The sequence below is a fragment of the Nannobrachium achirus genome (genome assembly GCF_963921795.1).
Source record: "Nannobrachium achirus genome assembly, chromosome: 9".
Taxonomy (NCBI): Eukaryota; Metazoa; Chordata; class Actinopteri; order Myctophiformes; family Myctophidae; genus Nannobrachium; species Nannobrachium achirus.
This window is the reverse complement of record NC_137818.1, coordinates 53,202,874-53,225,167: the sequence shown is the minus strand read 5'-3', so window position 1 is coordinate 53,225,167 and position 22,294 is coordinate 53,202,874. Positions and strand designations below refer to the sequence as shown.

Below are 22,294 nucleotides of genomic sequence, written 5' to 3'. Positions count from 1 at the left end.
TTCACTATGCAGTATGAAGAGCTACTCTCTGGCTTGTGGTGTGGTGCATTTACTCAATTAATTGTTTTTTCTTTTAACTTTACTGGAGTATTTCCGGCTTTCATTACTCTTACAGTAATTCTACTCCACAATTGTGAGCTTGTAGATATGCTATTTTCAAAGAGATTTTTCATACATTTTGAACTTGGGAGATTTCATGCACAATTTACTTTTGGCACTTTAAAGGAGTAGTTCACCCCCAAAATGACTTTTTTTCTATTGATTACTCAGGCCATGGAGACTAGAGTTCAATAATATTTTTTGGTTTTTGTCACATTCCTAAGACAAAAATGTGATAACAATAAATTTACCCCCATTGATTCCGGATGGTGACCCGTTTCGAAACGGGTCACCATCCGGAATCAATGGGGGTAAATTTACTCGAATCAAAATTTTGTCTCTACTCTCCATGGCCTGAGTAATCAATAGAAAAAAAGTCATTTTGGGGGTGAACTACTCCTTTAAGTATATTTTGATACCGATACTTTTGTACTTTTACTCAAGTACATTTTTAATATGGGACTTCTACTTGTAACAGAGTATTGTCTACATTACTCAAGTAAAACAGTACTTTTTCCACCTCTACTTCATGGAGATGGACACCGGTATAACAAACCTTATAGGCTTAGAGTGTGAGTCATTATGTCCTTGACCCATTAAGACCTGGACCATTATTACTTTCCCCCTCTATTTTATGCTTTAAAGAGGTGGTGCCATAGTTTTGTACTTTTTCTGTTTTTCACGTGTCTAGGAGGTTGAAAGTACTTCATTAGACCCCCTTATGTGTTTTTTTTTTGAGAAATGATGTATTCTCTTAGTATTTGTTTGTTTTCTCTTGGAGGCTGCCACCTTGTGGCCAAAAGTGTCAGTTAAAAAACACAGATACTAAGGGTGTCACAGTATCAACTCCTCCCCAATTGCCATTCACCCAACACTGTGGGGTGTGGCTATATCAGCTGGGTCACCACCCACCATGCCATCCATGCATACTTAATGTACTGGGGGTGTGGCCACATAAAAACCCAATTTTAACTCTTTCTGTATACTTTTTTGGAAAAAATCTTCCTCCTAGTATAATCATAATACCTGATAATCATGTTTTAGAGGGGGGGGGGGGGGATCATGGCACCACTTCTTTAAAGTAAAAAAAATAGCAGATAATATCTGCTTGTATATTATACAAGCTCACAAGAGTGCCGCGCTGCAAATATATTGACCCAACTCTATAAATGTCTTCTAAATCCTTCTAAGGTTTTTGAAAATGTTTCTAGTTTTCTACGTCAGTGGTTCTCAAACCTTTTCATGTCAAGGACCCCCAAAATTATATGTATTTGGCCGCCGAAATACCAGGGACTTCGATGGCTACGGCAGACGGCTACGGTAATAAGCGGAAATGGATCGGTGCTCGATAGATAAACCTGCTTGCCTTTCGCAGCCTTTCCTACTACGCCAGAAACTACCTTTCCACGTAGTGGCTACAACGCCTGCTGCATAGACGCGTCACCACGGGAACCAAAGAGCCATAGCAGCAGTACTTCCGCCTAGCGGAGCCGTCCTGAAAACCATCTGAGCTTAAAGTCCCTGTTATGTATCAGAAATCCACAAATCTAGGTTATTTCAAAAATAGCAGATCTACAAGCTCGCAGCGCGGCACTCGGTGCCGCGCTGTGAGCTTGTATATCTGCTATTTTTCAATTAGTTAAAGCATAAAATAAAGGTTAAAGTGATGGGTTAAGCTGCAGATTGCGGCACTGGGCAGAGGTTCTGTGGCAGAGGGAAGAGAGACTTCTAACAAGATGTGATGCTGTTGGAGTGCTGTTTACCTCTGCACCAAGTGGGCCCAGTTCAGCCTTGCTGCCTGTGAACTCAGAACCATGCTCGCACGGACTAAAGGCAGGCGTTAAACCAGTGCTTTACAACCCTTCTCACATCAAGGTCCATTATTTATTCGGCACCTGAGTCACGGAACTACCGTTTGATGAGATTTAGCCTCTCTGACCCAAAACGCAGGATGTTTTGTTGTTGCCGGATACGATTCTGCCCACGATTCCATGCTGTGTTGATGTTGGCGCCATAGGAGAGATAACAGGCAAACATCGATCAAAAATTGCAATTCTTCAGTTACATTCTCTAATTGATTTTACGCTCTCAAGAGTTAAATATCTAATTAAGTTCAAGTTCTAGGTACATTTAAAGATCTAATAAAGGCAATTTGGTTAGAAACTCTCCATCATTTAGTTGCGGACCACCTGGAACCCCCTCGAGGACCACTGGTGGTACCCAGACCACTGGTTGAGAACCACTGCATTAAACAATATTTCTTAACAGCTGCGATCAGCTTCGGGCAATCAGGATACTGTTTGCTTCTGGCGTTTTGGAAAAGTTTAGACGTGTGCTCAAATAAAAACTGATTTCCAAAAAAAACGTCATTGAGTTCAACTAAAATGATTTATTCTCTCTATTGCTCATAACTTCAGCTTACAAAAAAGAAAGAAAAATAAACAGTCAAACGCATACAGAAGACCAGGCCTCAAGAACACAGTCAAAAAATCGCTTGCAAGAGGTGCCCCGCTAGCCTACCGGTCCAGGCGCTTACCACATAGGCTCTGATGCCTGATTTTAGTTGCGGGTTCGAGTCCCGACCGCTGGTCCGACCAGTTAAACATTACCCAGGTTAGCATTCGCCAGTGTCTGCAGGTTAGCATTTCACCAGGTTAGCATTCACCAGTGTTAGTTTTACTGAGGTTAGGGTTGGAGGGTTAAGGTTAGGTTTAGGTGTATCTCCGCCCCCCCGACTTTCGTCACCTCCGCGCAGCCAATCACAAGCTTATTCCGCCGCCTTAACCCAGTTGCTTTTTTGATCCACTCGGACTGAACGACCTGCAAAAAACACTCTCCTGCGTCGCACAGAGCAAGGCAAGTCCCTTCCCTGCGCTCAGAGCAATTCAATTCCCATTACCTTAGCATAAACGCAGGGTGACTTTATAAAGGACCAAAAAGGAATAGCTCGTCTTGTCAACTCGTGTTTTTCTCAGGCATCAGGGTTTGGGGGGTAGGGGTTCTTCACCTGTGCGTCTCGGAGGAATCATCGAATTTCGCCGCCTCGGAGCGCGCGAGCGAACCCCCTGACCTTCTCCGTGCAGCCGTTAGCCCGGCCGTTCTGGGATTCGCCGGCAGCCAATTACCTTCCCATTGCTGTGGCTGTGAGTGAGGTCACTGCCAATCTCTGGCGCATTTATCCCGCTCCCTGGCTCGGCCCTCCGTCTCCATCTGTCTGGAGCTGTCAGGCCCTTTCGCTCACAGCCTCTGCTGCCGCTTTGCCAGAGACGCTCAATCACCATCCATTCATGTTGTCTGCAGTCCTGCTGTTCAGAGCCCCCCCGGGGGGAACGCCGCGTCAGAGAGCCGCGTTCGTTAGAGTGCAGGGGTCTTCAGCGTTTTCAGGCCAGGGACCGCTTAGTTGAGAGAGAGATGAAGCAGGGACCCCCGCAACCTTTTCATGGATTCCATATAGTTTCATCGTTTGACAGCGCAATCGTCAGTGTATGTTGGATTCATGTCAATTTGTGTTTTCAGATGTTTAACCACTTGAACGGTCAAGACTTAATAAACTTGACCTTTTACTCTGTACTTGTCTGCTCTTTTTCCCCTCTACACCAAAGCTCTTTTCGGAAAATAGCTGATCTACAAGCTCACAATGCCTCGTGCTGCGAGGCGTTGTGGGCTTGTAGATCTGCTATTTTTGGCTAAAGTTCTCAGAATATGGACAATAGGGTTCAAGTGGTTAATATATCAAACAATTGTTTCTATCACACAAAGATTTGGAGGACGCCCTATAGTAACCCCGAGGACCCCCTAGGGGTCCCGGACCCCCTGTTGAGCACCCCTGCGTTAGAGGCAGCCATTCTGCTCATATTGAGGACGAGGACCCCCGTCTGGAAGGATTCTGTGCCCAGGGATTTACCTTACCTTACGAGAGCATGTGTGTTGTTAAAATGTTTTCAAAATGATTCAACAAAAATTTTCGATGTTTTTCGAAAATGTTTCACACAAATCATCCTCTCCTATATGGGGGCCAAACACATATTCATTCAGGGGTCCTTGACATGAAAATGTTTGAGGAATTGAAGCAGTGCATGATTTAACCTACAAGATTTTTGATTGATTGATTGATTGATTGATTGATTGATTGATTGATTGATATCTTTATTGATCAGGAAATTAACCATGTCACATGTAACATATATTAGACCCACCATAATCAAAAGGACAACGCAAAAGATCCTACAGCTTGTTTCCATTGCGGTCCTATGAGGTGGTCTAATTATAGATCAGCTATTGTTTTTCATAAAATAGGGATAAAGGGCTTAAAACCGTTACTTTCCCCAAGGACCCCACTTTGAGAACCACTGCTTGGCCCTTTCCCACAGGGCGCGATAACGATTACACAAATATATGGTTTTCAATTGAAGTAGATGGCAGCGATCACACCACAACGATAAAGCCGCCATAATTCGTTGTCCCGCCCCTCTTCACACCCATTGGTTGCTGTGTCTTGGTGGGACACTCGGTGGGACACTCCATCCACTACCATTTTAATCCAGTTGCTTCGTATTGTTATTCTGTGTGTTCAATTCTAATTTCAAACTTGGTTTCAGTAAAATGGAGCTGCTCAGTGGCAGTATAGTGACTCAGCATGTTTTTAAATGTTTTTATTTCTCCAAAAATTATGTTGTAGCAAATTCAACATAAAAAAGGCGGAACCAGGGTGGAACAAGGCAGATAGAGCCTGCTGGTTGGTCAGTCAGGGACCAACCAGAAGGCTAACAAAGGGTGACTTGATGTGCTGACATATCATTATCGTTATCTTTATCGCGTCCAGTGGGAATGAGCCTTTAGGGTGGAAGAAGCTGCACCGAAAGACGCTAACAATGCAGAAGACACTCACGCTCACGTGAAAACACTGGCTTAGAACCACGCCAAAAAATACTGTTGCCTCCATCAGACACCAGTAGTTCCCTGTCCTGTTCTTCAGGATAGTCCCTGATGCACGGCAGCCATTACTGGCACGAACTGTACGTGACTTCCTTCACAGGTGCTACAGGTGTCGGTGCGAGGGTGATTGAGACTGCAAGTCTCCTATAGACGAATGATTGGTGTATAGGGGCATATCTCACTGTGCCGCACACACGCACGCACGCACGCACACACACACACACACACACACACACACACACACACACACACACACACACACACACACACACACACACACCTAGACATAAGCACACACCCACAAACACACATACAGTACAGTACAGTACAGGAGCTAATAAATAATTTCTGACAGCTTGTCTCCAGAGATATGGAGATAATATTCATGCAGGTAAATGAAAGCGCCGTGGGACATTGTGTTGTCATGTTGTGTTGTGTTGTAGTGTGACTGCTACAGGAGGCATTCCAAAGAGCGGCCCCTGCCCTGAATGCTTCACAGTTTTGTAAAAGCACCGGTTTGCAGGAGGGTCTGTGCTTCAGGTAGATCTCTCACACTTATCCACAGTGCCATCCAGTGGCCAAGTGAGGAACCACACGTGTTGTGGTTAACTGTGGTCAATATAACACACATAGGCCTACTGTACTGTATTATGTACAGCAGTGTTTCTCAAACTTTACTATTTCAAGGTCTCCCCTTAACTCTGACAAACGGGTCCATTTGGTTCCATTTGTATGCTGTCAGAGACAGAGTTACAGACTTGTATGGGTCCAAAAGGAACCCACAGAGTCCCTGGAATCCACTTTGAGAAACACTGATGTACTGTATTGCAGACCCGTGGTTCTCATACTGGGGTCCGGTGACCCCCAGGGATCCTTGATGGGGCTCTATGGGGTCCCCAGCAAAACGAGGAACAGTTTAACCACCGTAAAGTGTCATTCCCACAATCCCACCAGGCACGACAGAGATAACTATAACGATATGTCGGAGTTCAATTATCAATTATGTCGGTGTTATCTTTGTGGTATGGACGCTACCATCCACTTGGGTTGAGAACGATGTTTAAAACAATATCTTTATCTTTATCGTGCCCGGTGTGAATGATGCGTAATACTTTCCAAACATTTAGAAAAATCGAGAAATCTTGAAATGATGAGCTTGTGGGCTTCCGCTGCTTCCCAAACATTTTGAAATATCTTAAATTATAAAATTATTAACACAAATCTTCTTCTCAATGGGCCATTGGGGGTTACTGCGGCACAAAATATTTTCAGATGGGGGTCCGTGGCCAAACTCATATCAATTTGGAGGGTCTGACCTTGATGTTTGAGAAACTGATCCTGTAACATGGTTTGAGTCAGGGACGTGGAGAGGCAGGGTTTGAAATTTCTAAAAGGGCCTTTTGGTGAAAACATCGAAAATAGCAGACCTCCAAGCATCGCAGTTGTGAGCTTGGAGGTCGGCTATTTTCGATGCTTGATTTCTACACATTTCTTGATTTCAACATAAGATGCTGCATTCTAGTTCAGGAGAGTTTCTTTGGACAAGGAAATTGTCTTGAATGCTGCCTTCAGGTATGGCATGGAAAGAGGGCATTTGCATTTCTTTCACCATTAGTAAAAACTGCATTCATGGTCTGGAGAGGGCACTTTTTACAGACATATAAAAGGGCAGGGGCTCAAGCGCCCTTTGATGTCTGTGTGCACGTGCCTGGTTTGAGTGCGTGGTTGATAACATGATGGCTTGTTATGCGTCCCTCTCTCTACAGACATGGACGAGTGTGTGCAGAGGAGTGATAACTGTGGTCTTGGCTTTGAGTGTGTGAACACGGACGGTTCGTTCAGGTGCGACCCCAAACCGCGCTGCCCCGCAGGCTACACCCAGGACATCCAGGGTCACTGTACAGGTAAGAGCATAGATGGGCAACTGGCTGCCCGGGGGCCACATGCGGCCCCCACCTTCACTTAATGTGGCCCACAGGAATACTGATATATTATTGGTTTCAGCTGTTCCAAACGTGCTAAGATGACCAGCTTTAATTACTTCAGTCTATTGTATATTAGTAGCTTGATGACTAGTAGCCTACTACTAGTCTTTTTTATGTCCAATGCATTTGTATTTAATTTCATAAAGTTAACAAAGAACATATGCCGTAAATGCATTTGAAATAAAAAATATATACCGTAATTGCCGGACTATAGACGGGTTTCTTGTTTACAATTGAGACTAAATGCACAGGTGACTGTATCATGTAATCAATTCCGTCCAATCCCCAAACCTGTTGTTTTGGGGAGCGCTGGTTTCATTGGCTAATTTTGGTACCGACCTGCGCACACATCTAGTTCTTATCAGTGTAACGTGGACCAGAAACGCGCCAATAAGCGGCGGCTTTTCCCCCATGTTTTGAACCCTACGGCTTATACAACGGTGCGGCTTATATAGAGATTTTTACAGCTAACGGCCAGTTAGTTAGTTTTTGCGGCTTATAGTCCAGCAATTAATAAAATAGTGTGGTTGCCCCTGCGGTGAAACCACACTAATAAGTAAGACCATTATGCATCGAAAGTAATCAATATACTATTAAAAAAATCACACCTAGTGTGAAGTGACTGAGCGGTGCTATTTATGTACAACAAACTTTGAGTGCTTTGTGCCAAGATGTAGGCCTGATGTAGGCCAGATGTAGGCTACGCATCAGAGCCTGGACAAAGCCAGATGTTGGAGCTTAGCTCCTTCCAGGAGCACTGCTCAAAAATTGGCAGACATTGGCCAATTAAAATAAAATAAAACAATTATCTCCATGAATTCAAGTCTGAATGAACTACTCCTTACGTATAGTAGTCTCATGTATGGGTAGGTAGGTGATTTCTGCTCACTGACACTGCAGGGGGGGGGGGGGGGGGGGGTATAGTATGTATGTATCCGTCTTACGTATAAAGCTGACCCCATGTACAGTTGTGTAAAGTAACTAAGTACATTTACTTCAGTACTGTACTACTAGTTACTTTGCAGATATACATTATAATATTATAAAACATACACAAACCACTTTAGCCCTATTTTATACCTTGACTATCATACTTTGACTCAAGTACATTTTTGAATTCCGGACTTTTTCTTGTAATGGAGTATTTCTACATTCCAGTATTGATACAGTTACTTAAAGGAGTAGTTCACCCCCAAAATGACTTTTTTTCTATTGATTACTCATGCCATGGAGAGTACAGTTCAATAATATTTTTTGTTTTTTGTCACATTCCTAAGACAGAAATTTGATTCCAGAAAATTTACCCCCATTGATTCTGGATGGGGACCCGTTTCGAAACGGGTCCCCATCCGGAACGAATGGGGGTAGATTTATTGTTATCACATTTTTGTCTTAGGAATGTGATCAAAAACTAAAAATATTATTGAACTCAAGTCTCCATGGCGTGACTAATCAATAGAAAAAAAGTCATTTTGGGGGTGAACTACTCCTTTAAGTATAAAATGTGAGTACCTTTTCCACCACTGACTATAAAGCTGACTCCTAGGCCATGTACAGTTCAGAGGTACTTGATATTTCGACGTACCATTACTAAGACAAAGGGTTAGGGTTAGGGTTAGGTTTAGGCATAGTTCGGGTAAGGGTTGGGTTGTTAGGTGTAGGCAGAGTAGCATTCACCAGGTTAACATTCACCAGGTCAGCATTCACCAGCGTCGGACGAGTGTGACCAGGGTTGTCGCACCAAATTCTGGGCCCTGGGTACTTTAACTATTGAAAAATAGCAGATATACAAGCTCACAGCGCGGCACCGAGTGCCACGCTGCGAGCTTGTAGATCTGCTATTTTTGAAAAATCGTGAAAATTTGTGCAACTCTTAGAATATTTCTTTTTTTAAAAACCTATGTTTCTATGTCAGTGGTGCTCAAACCTTCTCATGTGAAGGAGCCCCAACATGATATGTATTTGGCCACGGACCCCCATCTCAAAATATTTAGAGCCAGGGACCCCCACCAGAAGCAATATTTGAGTTACAAATGTTCGCTTAAAAAATACATACATTCAAAGATTTGCACACATTTTCACGGCTTTTCAAAACTCGGTGCCGCACTGTGAGCTTGTAAATCTGCTATGTTTCAATTGCTAAAGTATAAAATAATTAAGGCCCCTCCACCTTGGGCCCTAGTAACTCAGTCCCACCTTCCCCCCCACTTGTGACACCCCTGAGTGTGAAGTGGAAGTGGAACTATGGGACGTCGTAATAACGCCACGCTCACCCCGGAGCTCTCCAGTCAGCCACAGAGGGGTTAAATAAATGCCACACAGGTGAGCAGATCAGAGAGGGTCTGAACAGTGGGGCGGATGAAAGCCAGCCGTGTGTCCTCCTGTAGTGCTGTGTGTGTGTGTGTGTGTGTGTGTGTGTGTGTGTGTGTGTGTGTGTGTGTGTGTGTGCGTGTGCGTGTGTGTGTGTGTGCGTGTGGATGCTATGGAATCCGTACCCCCAGGGGCAGGATACTGAGGCGTGTTGGGGCAGCCAGCCGCCCCGCCACCGCCACTGGGAGAAAAAGGACCTGTATTAAAAAGAAAAGAAGAAGAAGCTCTGAGAAATGAGAGAAAATGGAGAAAATCTCTCTCAGACAGACACAGACAGTGATGGAAAAAAAGTGCTCACACGTTTTACTGGAGTAAAAGTGTCAATGGAGATTTACTCTTGTTTTCGAATGGCCGAAATATGAATTGGGCGGAAGTTGTTAATATAATATAATATGTAGTTTTGTGATAACAATCCAAATCTGCAAAGTGACTAATCTGTCGAATAATTGTAGTGGAGTAAAAGTATAATGTTTACCTTTGAGATGTAGTGGAGTAGAAGTAAAAGTACTGAATGAAATACTGGAAATACTGAAGAAAGTAAAAATACCTCAAGATTTTACCTAAGTACAGTACTTGAAGGGCACTCGCTGCCCTATACTGGTCCAGGCGCATACCACCAAGGCATAATTTGCCACATAGGCATTGATGCCTGACGGCGTCGCCAGTTCGATTCCCGATCCCGGCGACCTTTGCCGAATGTCGTCAGTCTACTGTTCTATCCAATAAAGGCACAAAAGCCCCAAAACAAATCTTTAAAAGAAAAGTACAGTACTTGAGTAAATGTAGTTACTTCACATCAATGCGCTCTCTCTCTCTCTCTCTCTCTCTCTCTCTCTCTCTCACACACACACACACACACACACACACACACACACACACACACACACACACACACACAAGAGCACGCGGGACCGCACACATCACACAACATTATCTTTCGGGAATGCAAGTGTGTGATGATGAGTGTGTTGCTTTGATTTCACACAGTGTGGCTGCAGAGTTCTTTCTTTCTCATCTCATCTCCTCTCCTCTCTGTGTGTGTGATGGTTCCGGTGGTGTCCGCTTGCCCCCCCTGGTGGTCAGACGTGGATGAGTGTGCCAGCGTGGCCCAGCCCTGCACCCCAGGGTTCACCTGCGTCAACACCGCAGGATCCTACCGCTGCCAGAGGAGGGTGCTGATGTGCAGCCGCGGCTACCACGCCAGTCCCGATGCGTCCAGATGCATTGGTGAGCTCTTAACCCATTAATTAGCATTATTACTTTAACCATTATTTTACACTTTAACTGTTGAAAAATAGCAGATATACAAGCTCACAGTGCGGCACCGAGTGCCACGCTGCGAGCTTGTAGATCTGCTATTTCTGAAATTTTGAATATTTTGACCCGATAAATGTCTTATATCTTAAATCCTAACAGCTTTCTGAAAAACCAAGTATGTTTCTATGTCAGTTGGTGCTCAAACCTTTTCATGTCAAGGACCCCCAAAATGATATGTATTTGGCCACGGACCCCCATGTCAAAATATTTTGTTCCAGGGACCCCCAGAAGCAAAATCTGAAAAAAATTCGCCACTGTCGGGCAGAGACCTTGTATCTCCAAGTTTCAAATTTGAACATTTTTTCGCTAAGTAAAGCCCTGCTTCATCATACAAGGCTGTTGCACAAAAGTAGGGAAAATAGCCGATCTACAAGCACACAGCGTTGTGTGCTTGTAGATCGGCTGTTTTCACTATAGTTAAAATCATTTTAAAAATGATAAATACAAAACAAACGGTTTTGGACATACAAGGTTTTCACCCGACAACAACGATATATTCAAAGATTTGCACAAAAACGTTCATGTCTTTTCAAAAATAGAAGATCTACAAGCTTGCAGCGCGGCACTCAGTATAGTTATAGTATAAATAGTATAAAACATAAAATAAAGGTTAAAGTGGTTCCGGGTTAACCTCTGCGAACCACTGGAACCCTTGTCAAAGATTACGAAAATGGAAAAGAAAATCACCAATCTTAAGAAAGACTATCCATTCACTATGTAGACAACCAAAATGACCAAAACTCTTCAAAATAGTAATGTTTCATGTGTATCCATACCATAGCAGAACACGACTGTTCTCTGAATTGATGATAAATGTACTTTACAGATAGATAGCAGTGGGGGGAACTGATGGAGATCCATTGTAGACGATTGTCTTTCCAACTCATTATTCCTGCTTACAATCTCTGTGCTGTGGTTGTGTGGTGACACTGCTGTGTGCCTTGCAGACGTGGACGAGTGTCAGGGCAGTCTGCATCGCTGTGGCGACGGCCAGCTGTGTCACAACCTGCCCGGCTCGTACCGCTGCGACTGCCAGACGGGCTACCAGTACGACTCCATCAGGAGGACCTGTGTGGGTACGTTCATCATCACGGCAAATCTAATCTAAAGGCCATTGTACACAAATAATTGCGATGATCTCAAATAATTCTGATTAGACAATTATTTCAATAAAAAAGAATTGATTATACAAGGAGGAAGATTTTTTCCAAAAAAGAAAGTGTTAAAATTATGTTTTTATGTGGCCACACCCACTAGTTCATTAAGTATGCCTGGTTGTCATGGCGGGTGGTAACCCAGCTGAAGTTATCCACACCCACAGTGTTGGGTGAATGGTAAAAGGGGTGGTGATTATTTTATGATGTCATTAAATCTGTGTTTTTCGATCAGGCCTTTTGACTCAGAGGCTTTCAGCTTTCAGGAAGAAACCAAAAATACACAGGGAAGGCAAATGTGCACATTAAAACCTCACCCGGTGGTCTATTAGAGTAATGTTAACTCCATAGAAAGACATACAGTATACAAAACAGAAAAAGTCCAAAACTATGGCACTACCTCTTTAATCCGGTAGTGAATGCATTTTCTAGTCCATAATAAAGTCCATAATGAAGATGGTTTCAACTTCTATGAGGATGAGATGAGATAGGTCAGCTTAACGACACCGTACACCCCACAACCAATCACTGCACGCACATCCTCCAAGGTTAGGAGACAATCTGTCCTGTCACCAGTGTTGTACCTGAACGCGTTCAATGAACAAACGATCGTTCATGAACACATGAATATTTTGGGCGAACGTGAACCGAACGTTCTTTGTTTCTGCTTGATGAACGTTATTGTCGAACAAGTTCATTCTGGTGTCCGCGGTCGCCAGTCGGCTCGCCTTTCTTTGCATTCACAGAAGCACTGTGTGTGAATCTCCTCCTTGTTAATGTCCGTTTTTCAAATGTTACTATTCTTTTGGCCCTCACATGCATAGTAATACAAGTACACACACACACACACACACACACACACACACACACACACACACACACACACACACACACACACACACACACACACACACACACACACACACACACACACACACACTGCAGACGTACTAAGCGGGCTCTCTCTCTCTCCGTGCCCGTCCAGATGTGAACGAGTGCTGGCGGTACCCGGGCCGCCTGTGTGCCCAGACCTGTGAGAACACCCCTGGCTCCTACCACTGCTCCTGCACCGTGGGCTTCAACCTAGCTGCAGACGGCAAGAACTGCCAAGGTCTGTTCTTCTCTGTTCCACGCATACATTACACTATGTGATTGTGCACGCATGTGCTGGGCGAGTGTGCGTGTGTGTGTGTGTGTGTGTGCGCACGTGTGTCCTTGGAATTCAGCATAAATGCAAGCATTAAATATTGAACCTTATTTGTTTGTTGAGCAGGGATGGAAAGTATATTATGATAGAAAGTTGTAGGGTTTAATAGCTCACAATAGCTCACAATGCCTCGCTGCTTCATCTCTCTCTCAACTATCGTTGAAGACCCCTGTTCTAAGTCCTTGGCTCTGCTCTGACCTCCAGATGTGAACGAGTGTCTGTCCAGCCCGTGCGGCCAGGAGTGTGCCAACATCTACGGCTCCTACCAGTGCTACTGCAGGGCAGGCTACTACCTGAGAGAGGACAGCCACACCTGTGAAGGTCTGACATCATTAACCACAATTAATGCACTCAGAGTCACATTGATTGACGGAGCACTTTGCTCCTTTTCTTCAACCGTATCTATCTTTTTTGTCGGGTAGAAACCTTAAAATCTCCGGATTAGCGGCCTACTTGATCATAGATAGATAGATAGATAGATAGGCTAGGGGTAATTATAGAATGCTGTACCATATTTAGACAGGTGTGACACTCTATTAAGCACTTTGTGTTTGTGAAATCTGAATGTTGGCGTAGTTGTAGGGGGCTAAATAAGTCGCACTGCCCGAACCCATTTAAACCCGGGAACATGATGCTCAGGGCTTCGTCTCGACAACCACGCGTGAGCTACGAAGGGCTAAAATCGCTTTGGGAAACCCGGCCATTAATTATCTCTTTGAATACTCCTAATACATGAAAAAAGAAAAAAGAAATCATGCCATAATAATGTTTATTATTGTGCTATACATAGGTAGATGCCTTGTATAAAACATACCGTAATAATGTTTATTATTGTGCTATACATAGGTAGATGCCTTGTATAAAACATACCGTAATAATGTTTATTATTGTGCTATACATAGGTAGATGCCTCGTATAAAAGCCCTTTGGGCTTCTTGCCTCCTCTCCTGGCACTTTTCCCTCCAATATTTTGTGTACCGTTTTTGTATTGTTTTCAACATTTGTGCTATAAATCAAATCAAATCAAATCTAAAACTAACAGAAACCATTCTCTTCCCGGAAAGTTGGCGTGCTGAAATAGAAGCCATTGTTCTTGCATTATTAAAGAGAGAAGAAAAAAAAGAACATTTGACTTTGCCAAACCTGCCTACCGATGATTTCTGAACTCGTCCACAGCCCTCCTCTGAAACACAGCAAGAAGACAGAAATGGGTGCCATCTGTGCCATTAATGAGTAAAGCTCTGCTTCATCATACAAGGCCGTCGCACAAAAGTTGTGAAAACAGCAGATAGTTGAAATCGTTTTTAAAATGATAAATGCAAAACGAACGGTTTTGGACATACAAGGTTTTCACCCGACAACGACGATATTGTATTCACTGTCGAGCAGAAACCTCTTATCTCCATATTCTAACCGTTTGTGTTTTTTTCTCTCTTAAATTAACAGCCTATATTGATCAGAAGCATCAAAATTTGCCAAACTGCAAGCTTGTTTCGAGCTTGTAGTACTTTTTTTAAACAGATGGGGGTCTGCGGCCAAATACATGTAATTTTGAGGGTCCATTGACATGAAAAAGTTTGAGAACCACTGATTTAGAAGAGGGACTTAGAAAACATTTATATAGAATCGGGTCAAAGATATTCAAAGACTTGCACACATTTTCACTGTCTTTCAAAAATAGCAGATCTACAAGCTCGCAGCCGCGCTGTGAGCTTGTATGTCTGCTATTTTTCAATAGTTAAAGCATAAAATAATGGTCAAATGTTTTTATACATTCATCCCCCCCCCCCCCCCCCCCCCCCCATTCCAGACATAGACGAGTGTTCTCAGAGCATCGGCCACCTGTGCACCTACAAGTGCGTCAACGTTCCAGGCAGCTACCAGTGCACCTGTCCTGAGTACGGATACACCATGTCCCCCAACGGACGCTCCTGCAGAGGTGACACACACACACACACACACACACACACACACACACACACACACACACACACACACACACACACACACACACACACACACACACACACACACACACACACAGATTTGCAATTGCTACTTTGTGGGGACATTACACATAGTCTACTATCTTTGTGGGGACATTCCATTCATTTTGAACCCTAACCCTAACCCTAACCCTAACCCTTAACCTAACCCCTAAACACCTTGTGGGGACCTATTAATAAGTACCCACAAGGTATTGTGCAAGGATTGTACTATCTTTATGGGGACATGAGGTCCCCACAAAGTAGTAATTCCCTGTCCACACACACACACACACACACACACACACACACACACACACACACACACACACACACACACACACACACACACACACACACACACACACGCATGCAGGCATGCGCGTGCACACAACCACACACACCAGTGATCATTTTGACAGCAAGCAAAATAAAATAATAAAATGTAATTTGGTTTTAGTCATATTTTAGTCATCTGAAAAGCTTTAGTTTTAGTCTAGTTTTAGTCGACTGAATATCAAGATTTTCGTCGACTACAGTTGATTTTGTCTACTAAAATGTAGACTTTGGTGGGCCTTGATGGCATCGCAATGCCTGATTTCACACTAGGTTGCATGCTGGAAATAACTGATCTACAAGCTCTCTAACATGTGTGTGTCAGAGTGTGTGTGTGTGTGTGTGTGTGTGTGTGTGTGTGTGTGTGTGTGTGTGTGTGTGTGTGTGTGTGTGTGTGTGTGTGTGTGTGTGTTTGAAATGATTATTTTCTATTTTATTTTTATTTTATTTTGAAGCGTTCTGTTCTCCAGCGAATTACTCTCAAATCCACTCCACTGAACTCAGCATTTTATTGGCTGTACGAGGATAATTATAATTGGTCCGTTTCCTCGGCGGTTCAGTGCTTACACTTTCATTTGGCTCAAAGTCCTAATTGGACTAATTTGAAAGCCCTTTGTTTGAGTAATGTCTTTCCCCTCCAGACCCCAATTTTGGCTTCACAAGTTTTTACGCGTTGGTGGGGATAATGGATAATGGAGCTGTTACTCACAGGTCAACTGTCTTGTTGAGGCTGAGGCCTGCCTGTAATCAGTGGTGTAAAGTAACCAACATGTACGCAAGTGTCTCAGAGGCAAATATTGTACTTTTACTCCACTACATTATTATTGTTTGAAATCTTTAGTTTCTAGTTACTTTGTAGATTCGTATTAATAGAAGCTCGGCCTCCCGGCCGAGCGTCTAGTCGGGGACCGGCCTACTCGAGAACGATGTAAACAGGGAATGAATGCCCCGCCCTTTAATGCAAGCCCCATTATACCTGTTGTCATAGGACCCGTTTTGACCATCTGTTTGCTTGTGTCCATTTATGCCCATATATGGAGATATCTGTCTGTCTGCCTCCATTTTATGCCCATATATGGAGAACTCTATCTGTATCTGTCTGTGTCCCTTTTAGATATTGATGAGTGCAAAAGTGGAGGCCATTACTGACATTATTTTTATTGTATCTTTAGATATTGATGAGTGCACCAGCGGAGGCCATAACTGCTCCCTGGCTGAGACCTGCTACAACATCCAGGGAGGATACCGCTGCCTGGCCTTCGACTGTCCACAGAACTATCGCAAAGTTTCCGACACGTAGGTTTATGTCGTCTACTGTTTTAATTAAGAGACTAAATGTGTAACACTCCAAAAGAACATGGATGTGGGGTAGGGTTGCAACGGTATGAGATTTTTAACACCGAAAATAGAGTCTGTGTCAGCACCGCGGTTATCGGTAACACCGTTTCAACCACCATTGAGTGTCTTGTCGTCTTGTGATCACTCAGTAGCAGCCAATGCTACCTCAAGCTCCAACAACAACAACAACAACAACAACAACAACCATCCTACAATATTGAAAATTCAGCTTAGTAAAAAAGCAACAACACTGTTAGTGTTACAACAGCATTGCATTTTCTTGTTTGGCTCATCGTTGTTTTTCCGCCTACTGCGTGCTGTGCCATTATAAAGCCAACTAGCCGCCTGGAACGTGCCCTGCGAGTGGGGAGTCTGGGGACGAGGCATCAGTCTGATCATGGGCTGTGCCTCACCTGTGGATGATCCGTTGATTCTGAATCTAGGAACAGCTCCCACGATTGAGAACCGAATCCCATCGCTCATTTAAAAGAGCCGTTCAAAAGAGCAGAATCGTTCGTGAACGTCACATCTCTACTGCGCTGCCTGCAGCCTGCCTCGGGGCAGAGCGGAGCAGCGGGATACGTTTTCTTTTTATTTAGCGGTGTTATCGGTGTGCAGGTAAAGTACTCTGTGTTGTGCTTGCCCACCGTTAAAGGAGTAGTTCAGCCCCAAAATGACTTTTTTTTTATTGATTACTCATGCCATGAAGACTTGACAATAATTTGATAACAATAAATGTACCCCCATTCATTCCGGATGGGGACCCAAATGCACTTGGGTCCCCATCCGATCAATGGGGGTAAATTGACTAAAATCAAATTTTTGTCTTAGCAATGTGACAAATACAAAAAAATATTATTGAACTCAAGTCTTCATGGCATGAGTAATCAATAGAAAAAAAGTCATTTTGGGGGTGAACTACTCCTTTAACACCGGTAACACTGAGTACCGTTGCAAGTTCAACCCTAACTCTTCTTAAACTGTGAAAAAGAATAAGACCTAAAATCCTAGCCTGATACTTCAGTCCGCACATCACCACCCCCTGCTGGTGGGTGGTTTGTAGTGTGGACTGAAGCTGCACATATTTTAATCTATTTCGAACGCGCCCGAGGAGCGGGCGAATTGAATGGGCCAATCAGGGTTGTATGCTTGGGGCACGTGGTTTGGCTGCTCCCGTCCCAGCCCCCTCCAAACAGAGCTCTTCTGCCCACGTCAGAGCAGTGTAGGCCCACGTGAGATTCACTAGTGGACTCTGATTGGTGTCCTCTGCCCACGTGAGAGTCTAGTGGACTCTGATTGGTCCGTGAAAACTGTCATGGCGGAGTCAAACTCGACTCGAATTATTTTAATAAACTATATAATAGTGCCGTTTCATTACGTTTTAATACCATTTTGCACTAACGTAAACATGCAGTCATATAATATGTTATGAGAAATAACATATTTTTGCAATGACACGCCACGTCGCCGTCGGAGGCTCTAAGCGTGTGTGTGTGTGTGTGTGTGTGTGTGTGTGTGTAAGTGTGTGTGTGTGTGTGTGTGTGTGTGTGTGTGTGTGGGTGGGTGACGTCAATATCCCAAAACGAAGTGTGTGATTGAGACGGACGCTAGCAGTCAGGCTACTAAAATCCAGGACAATTTGGTTAAAACAAAATAACTATATTTTGACAATTATCATTGCTCTGGTCACTGGTGTTTGTTCAGTAACAGGAGTCTCCCCCAGCTCCAGCTCTTTATTAAACAGAAAATCTTTTGGTGGGTTGCAAAATGTCAGCCAATTCAGGAGAGATTTACCTCTGCATCCCCTCCCTCCAGGCACGTGCACACATAGACATCAAAGTGGGCTTTAGCCCCTGCCCTTTTATCCATCTGTAAAAAGTGCAATCTCCAGACCATGAATGCAGTTTTTACTATGGTGAAAGAAACGCAAATGCCCTCTTTCCATGCTATACCTGAAGGCAGCATTCAAGAGAATTGCCTTGTCCCGACTCTCCTGAACTTGAATGCAGCATCTTATGTTCAAAGAATTGTGTAGAAATCCATGCTGTTAAGCTACATCTGCATCCAGTATTGGATTGATTATGCTTAGTTCAGTGTGGTAGGCCTATCAAGCACAGAAAATAGCCTGCGACGCGTTGTGAGCTTGGAGGTCGGCTATTTTCAACATTTTCACCAAAAGGCCCTTTTAGACGTCTCAGCCCCTGCCTCTCTAACATTCTCTGCATCCAATGCAGGCGCTGTGAGCGGATCGGCTGCCCCAGCTACGCGGAGTGCCAGAACTCGCCGCTGAGGATCACTTACTACTACCTGAGCTTCCAGTCCAACATCCTCATCCCGGCGCAGATCTTCCGCATCGGCCCGTCGCCCGCCTACTCGGGCGACAACGTCATCATCAGCGTCACCGGCGGCAACGAGGAGAACTACTTCAGCACGCGCAAGCTCAACGCCTACACGGGCGCCGTCTACCTCAACCGGCAGGTGCACGAGCCGCCGCGGGACTTCCTGGTGGACGTGGAGATGAAGCTGTGGCGGCAGGGCGCCTTCACCACCTTCCAGGCCAAGATCTACGTGTTCATCACGGCCAACTCGCTCTAACTGAACTAATAGTCCAGTTCCATATGTCCAAACGTGAAAGGTTCGTTCACATTTTCGGGGGATTATGAAAACGATATATTTTTGGAAACTTCAGAGTATAACAAATCAGAAAATCCATGATTCCATTATTTGCAAAATCCCTAGGGGAATTTTTGACAGCTGCAGAAGGTTTGTGTCTCATTCACTTGCTATACGCTATACTATAAAGGAAAAAAAATACCCCCCAGAAATCTGCTTTAAGTAGCATGTGAGGGGTCAAACTAGCGGTTTTTAATGATTCTGAATCCAATGCAAGCATTTGTTTTGCTTTTCACAGTTTTGTGGGGGCTGTTTTTAGCCCAAGGAATGTTTTTCATGCAAAACAAATGCTTGCATTGGATTCAGAATCATTAAAAACCCCTAGTTTGACCCCTCACCTGCTACAAGCAGATTTTTTAGGTTGGTCTTTTTTTCCTTTATAGTTTAGTGTACATAGTAAGTGAATGAGACAAACTTTCAGCAACTGTCAAAAATTCCCCTACGGATTTTGCAAATGGAATCATGGATTTTCTGATTTGTTTTACTCTGAAGTTTCCAAAAATATATAGTTTTCATAATCCCCCGAAAATGTTAACGAAATTACACAAGCGACTTGACTATAATGCACCCAGGAGAGAGAGAGAGAGAGAGAGACCACTTCCCCCCCCCGCACACTGTGGAACTTGGTGGCACCACTTGAGACCACCGGATAATATCACTGTCTTGTCACCCACTCTCCAATCTGGCCAGCCATCGTTCCTTGTGTAGCATCAGAGAGTCTGTTCTTGAGAGATTGCCCACTCTCTAACCACGTGGTTCTCAACCTGTGGGTCGGGGGACCCCCAGGAGGGGTCCCCACATTATTTTTGGGGGGTCCCCAGATGATTAACTTGATGTGCAACATTGTTTTCTCACTCAACAGTAAACAAACCAGCGTAAAGTTTAATTTCTAAAGTGACAATTTAAGGACTTTTTAATACCTCTGAAATGACAAGTTAAACATTGTCAAATATTAGAGGCAGAAATTGTGAAAATAGCCGATCTACATGCTCACAACGCCTCGCAATGCAAGGCGTTGTGGGCATGTAGATCTGCTAATTTCACAATAGAAATGTGTTATACAAAATGTAATGCCTCAACTCTTAGTGCTCGTCAGGGTGGGGGGGTCCCCAGTTAAAATATGATTATGTTGGGGGTCATGGCCTGAAAAGGTTGAGAACCACTGGTGTAAATGATATTTTTGTTGAAACAAAAGGTTTATTGTTAAAAGGTCAAATCCCTGTATTCTGACAGCAATAATTGCTACAGAGCGTAACAGCGCACAGGGGTCTCCCCTTGTCTCAGCAGCTCATTAGCAAACACAAAAATACTTACTCAGCCGGGTCACCAATTTCACCCAATCAGGGGAGAGTATCCACAACCGGCCATTTATGTGCGATGTTATGCGAGTGTTGTCAATACACCACAATGAAAATATAGCTATTTCTAATATATAGATTATTGTAACAGGATCATTTATGTGACTTAAAGTTTATTATTAGGCTACAGGCTGCACACTTCTAGCCCAGCTCTTTCTATTTACAGTTCAACTGCAGTATTCTCAGTTTCTCGCACCATGGCCTTCTCTTCACATCAACCTGTTATACATGTTATTAGGGCTGCGTGATTATTACATCAATATCGTGATGTGTGACTAGATATCATCTGGGATCTCGCATAGCGTAACATTGTGACATGGCTATGACTTTCTTTTCCTGATTTTAACCACTTAAGCCTATTTTATACTTTTTTTTTAAATGGCCAAAAAAAAGCATTTCTACAGGCATACAATGCATCACATTGATATGCGTTGTGAGCTTGTAGATCAGCAATCTTTTGTCTATTTAAAATGTTTTTTTTTTAAGTAGGGCGCTGATTTACGAACACATTTTAAAATAAGGAAATAAGAGGTTTATGCCCGACAGCAACGATATCAAGGTATTTGGTCTAGGACAGGGGTCTTCAACAGGGGGTCCGGGACCCCTAGGGGGTCCTCAGAGTTACTACAGGGGGTAGTAACCTCCAAATCTTTGTGTGATAGAAGCTTTTTTTCTCCTTTTCTATATTAACCACTGTGTTAACCACTATATGAACCCTAGCGTCCATATTCTGAGAACTTTAGCCAAAAATAGCAGATCTACAAGCTCACAACGCCTCGCTGCGAGGCGTTAGTGAGCTTGTAGATCGGCTATTTTCGGCAAAGAGGTTTGGTGTAGAGGGGAAAAAGAGCAGACTAAGTACAGAGTGAAAGTTTTGACATGAATCCAAAATACACTGATGATTGTGTGCTGTCAAACAATTAAATTATATGGGATCTATGATAAGGTTGTGGGCGTCCCTGCTTCATGTCTCTCTCAACTAAGGGGTCCTTGGCTTGAAACGTTGAAGACCCCTGGTCTAATATCGTTTGGTGATAGTAGATTTATGTCGTGTGGTTTGATACCACGAAGGTGACCACAGGCGTCACGCTGTCTATAAAATAATTCCCAGAATATCTTCACTTACTTTGTGCTGCTGTTCTTCTTTTTGTCTAGAAAGTTGGAAGTATTTTCTTTGCCATTAATTTAATACCGCAGTATATGACATTATGTGTATCTCTGTATCCATGACACATTATGAAAGGATGTATCATATTTTCTATTATGGATTTTCTTTTTTTTTTATGACGCAAAAATATTTTTAGTAAAAACGTAAAAGCCACACCAGTGTGTTTTTTTCTGTGTCTAATGGGACATATCAGGCATACATGTAGCTTTGATGAAGTTTAATATGCCGTTGAGCTGTCGCTGCTTGCTCGCTCAGGGGATAAATTGAATCTTCCAGGTCAAAATGTATGTCAGATCCTATGTCTATAGGTGAGACATGACCTTTGACACGATCTAAATATCTCAATAGAAGAGCAGGGAGACAAAATAC

The 22,294-nt window shown here is 43.5% G+C and overlaps 1 protein-coding gene across 1 annotated transcript in view; it reads left to right on the top strand.

Annotated features, from left to right (window-relative positions):
* The window catches only part of LOC308291916 (fibulin-2-like), a 113,220-nt gene extending 91,142 nt beyond the window's left edge, over positions 1-22,078 (top strand). The window contains exons 11-18 of the mRNA XM_080734062.1: positions 6,801-6,938; positions 10,473-10,616; positions 11,654-11,782; positions 12,846-12,971; positions 13,272-13,388; positions 14,878-15,006; positions 16,561-16,684; positions 18,961-22,078. Of these exons, the coding sequence (XP_080590188.1) occupies positions 6,801-6,938; positions 10,473-10,616; positions 11,654-11,782; positions 12,846-12,971; positions 13,272-13,388; positions 14,878-15,006; positions 16,561-16,684; positions 18,961-19,321 (1,268 nt within the window). The 3' untranslated portion in view covers positions 19,322-22,078. The remainder of the gene's footprint in view (positions 1-6,800; positions 6,939-10,472; positions 10,617-11,653; positions 11,783-12,845; positions 12,972-13,271; positions 13,389-14,877; positions 15,007-16,560; positions 16,685-18,960) is intronic.
* Positions 22,079-22,294: the final 216 nt, after the last annotated feature.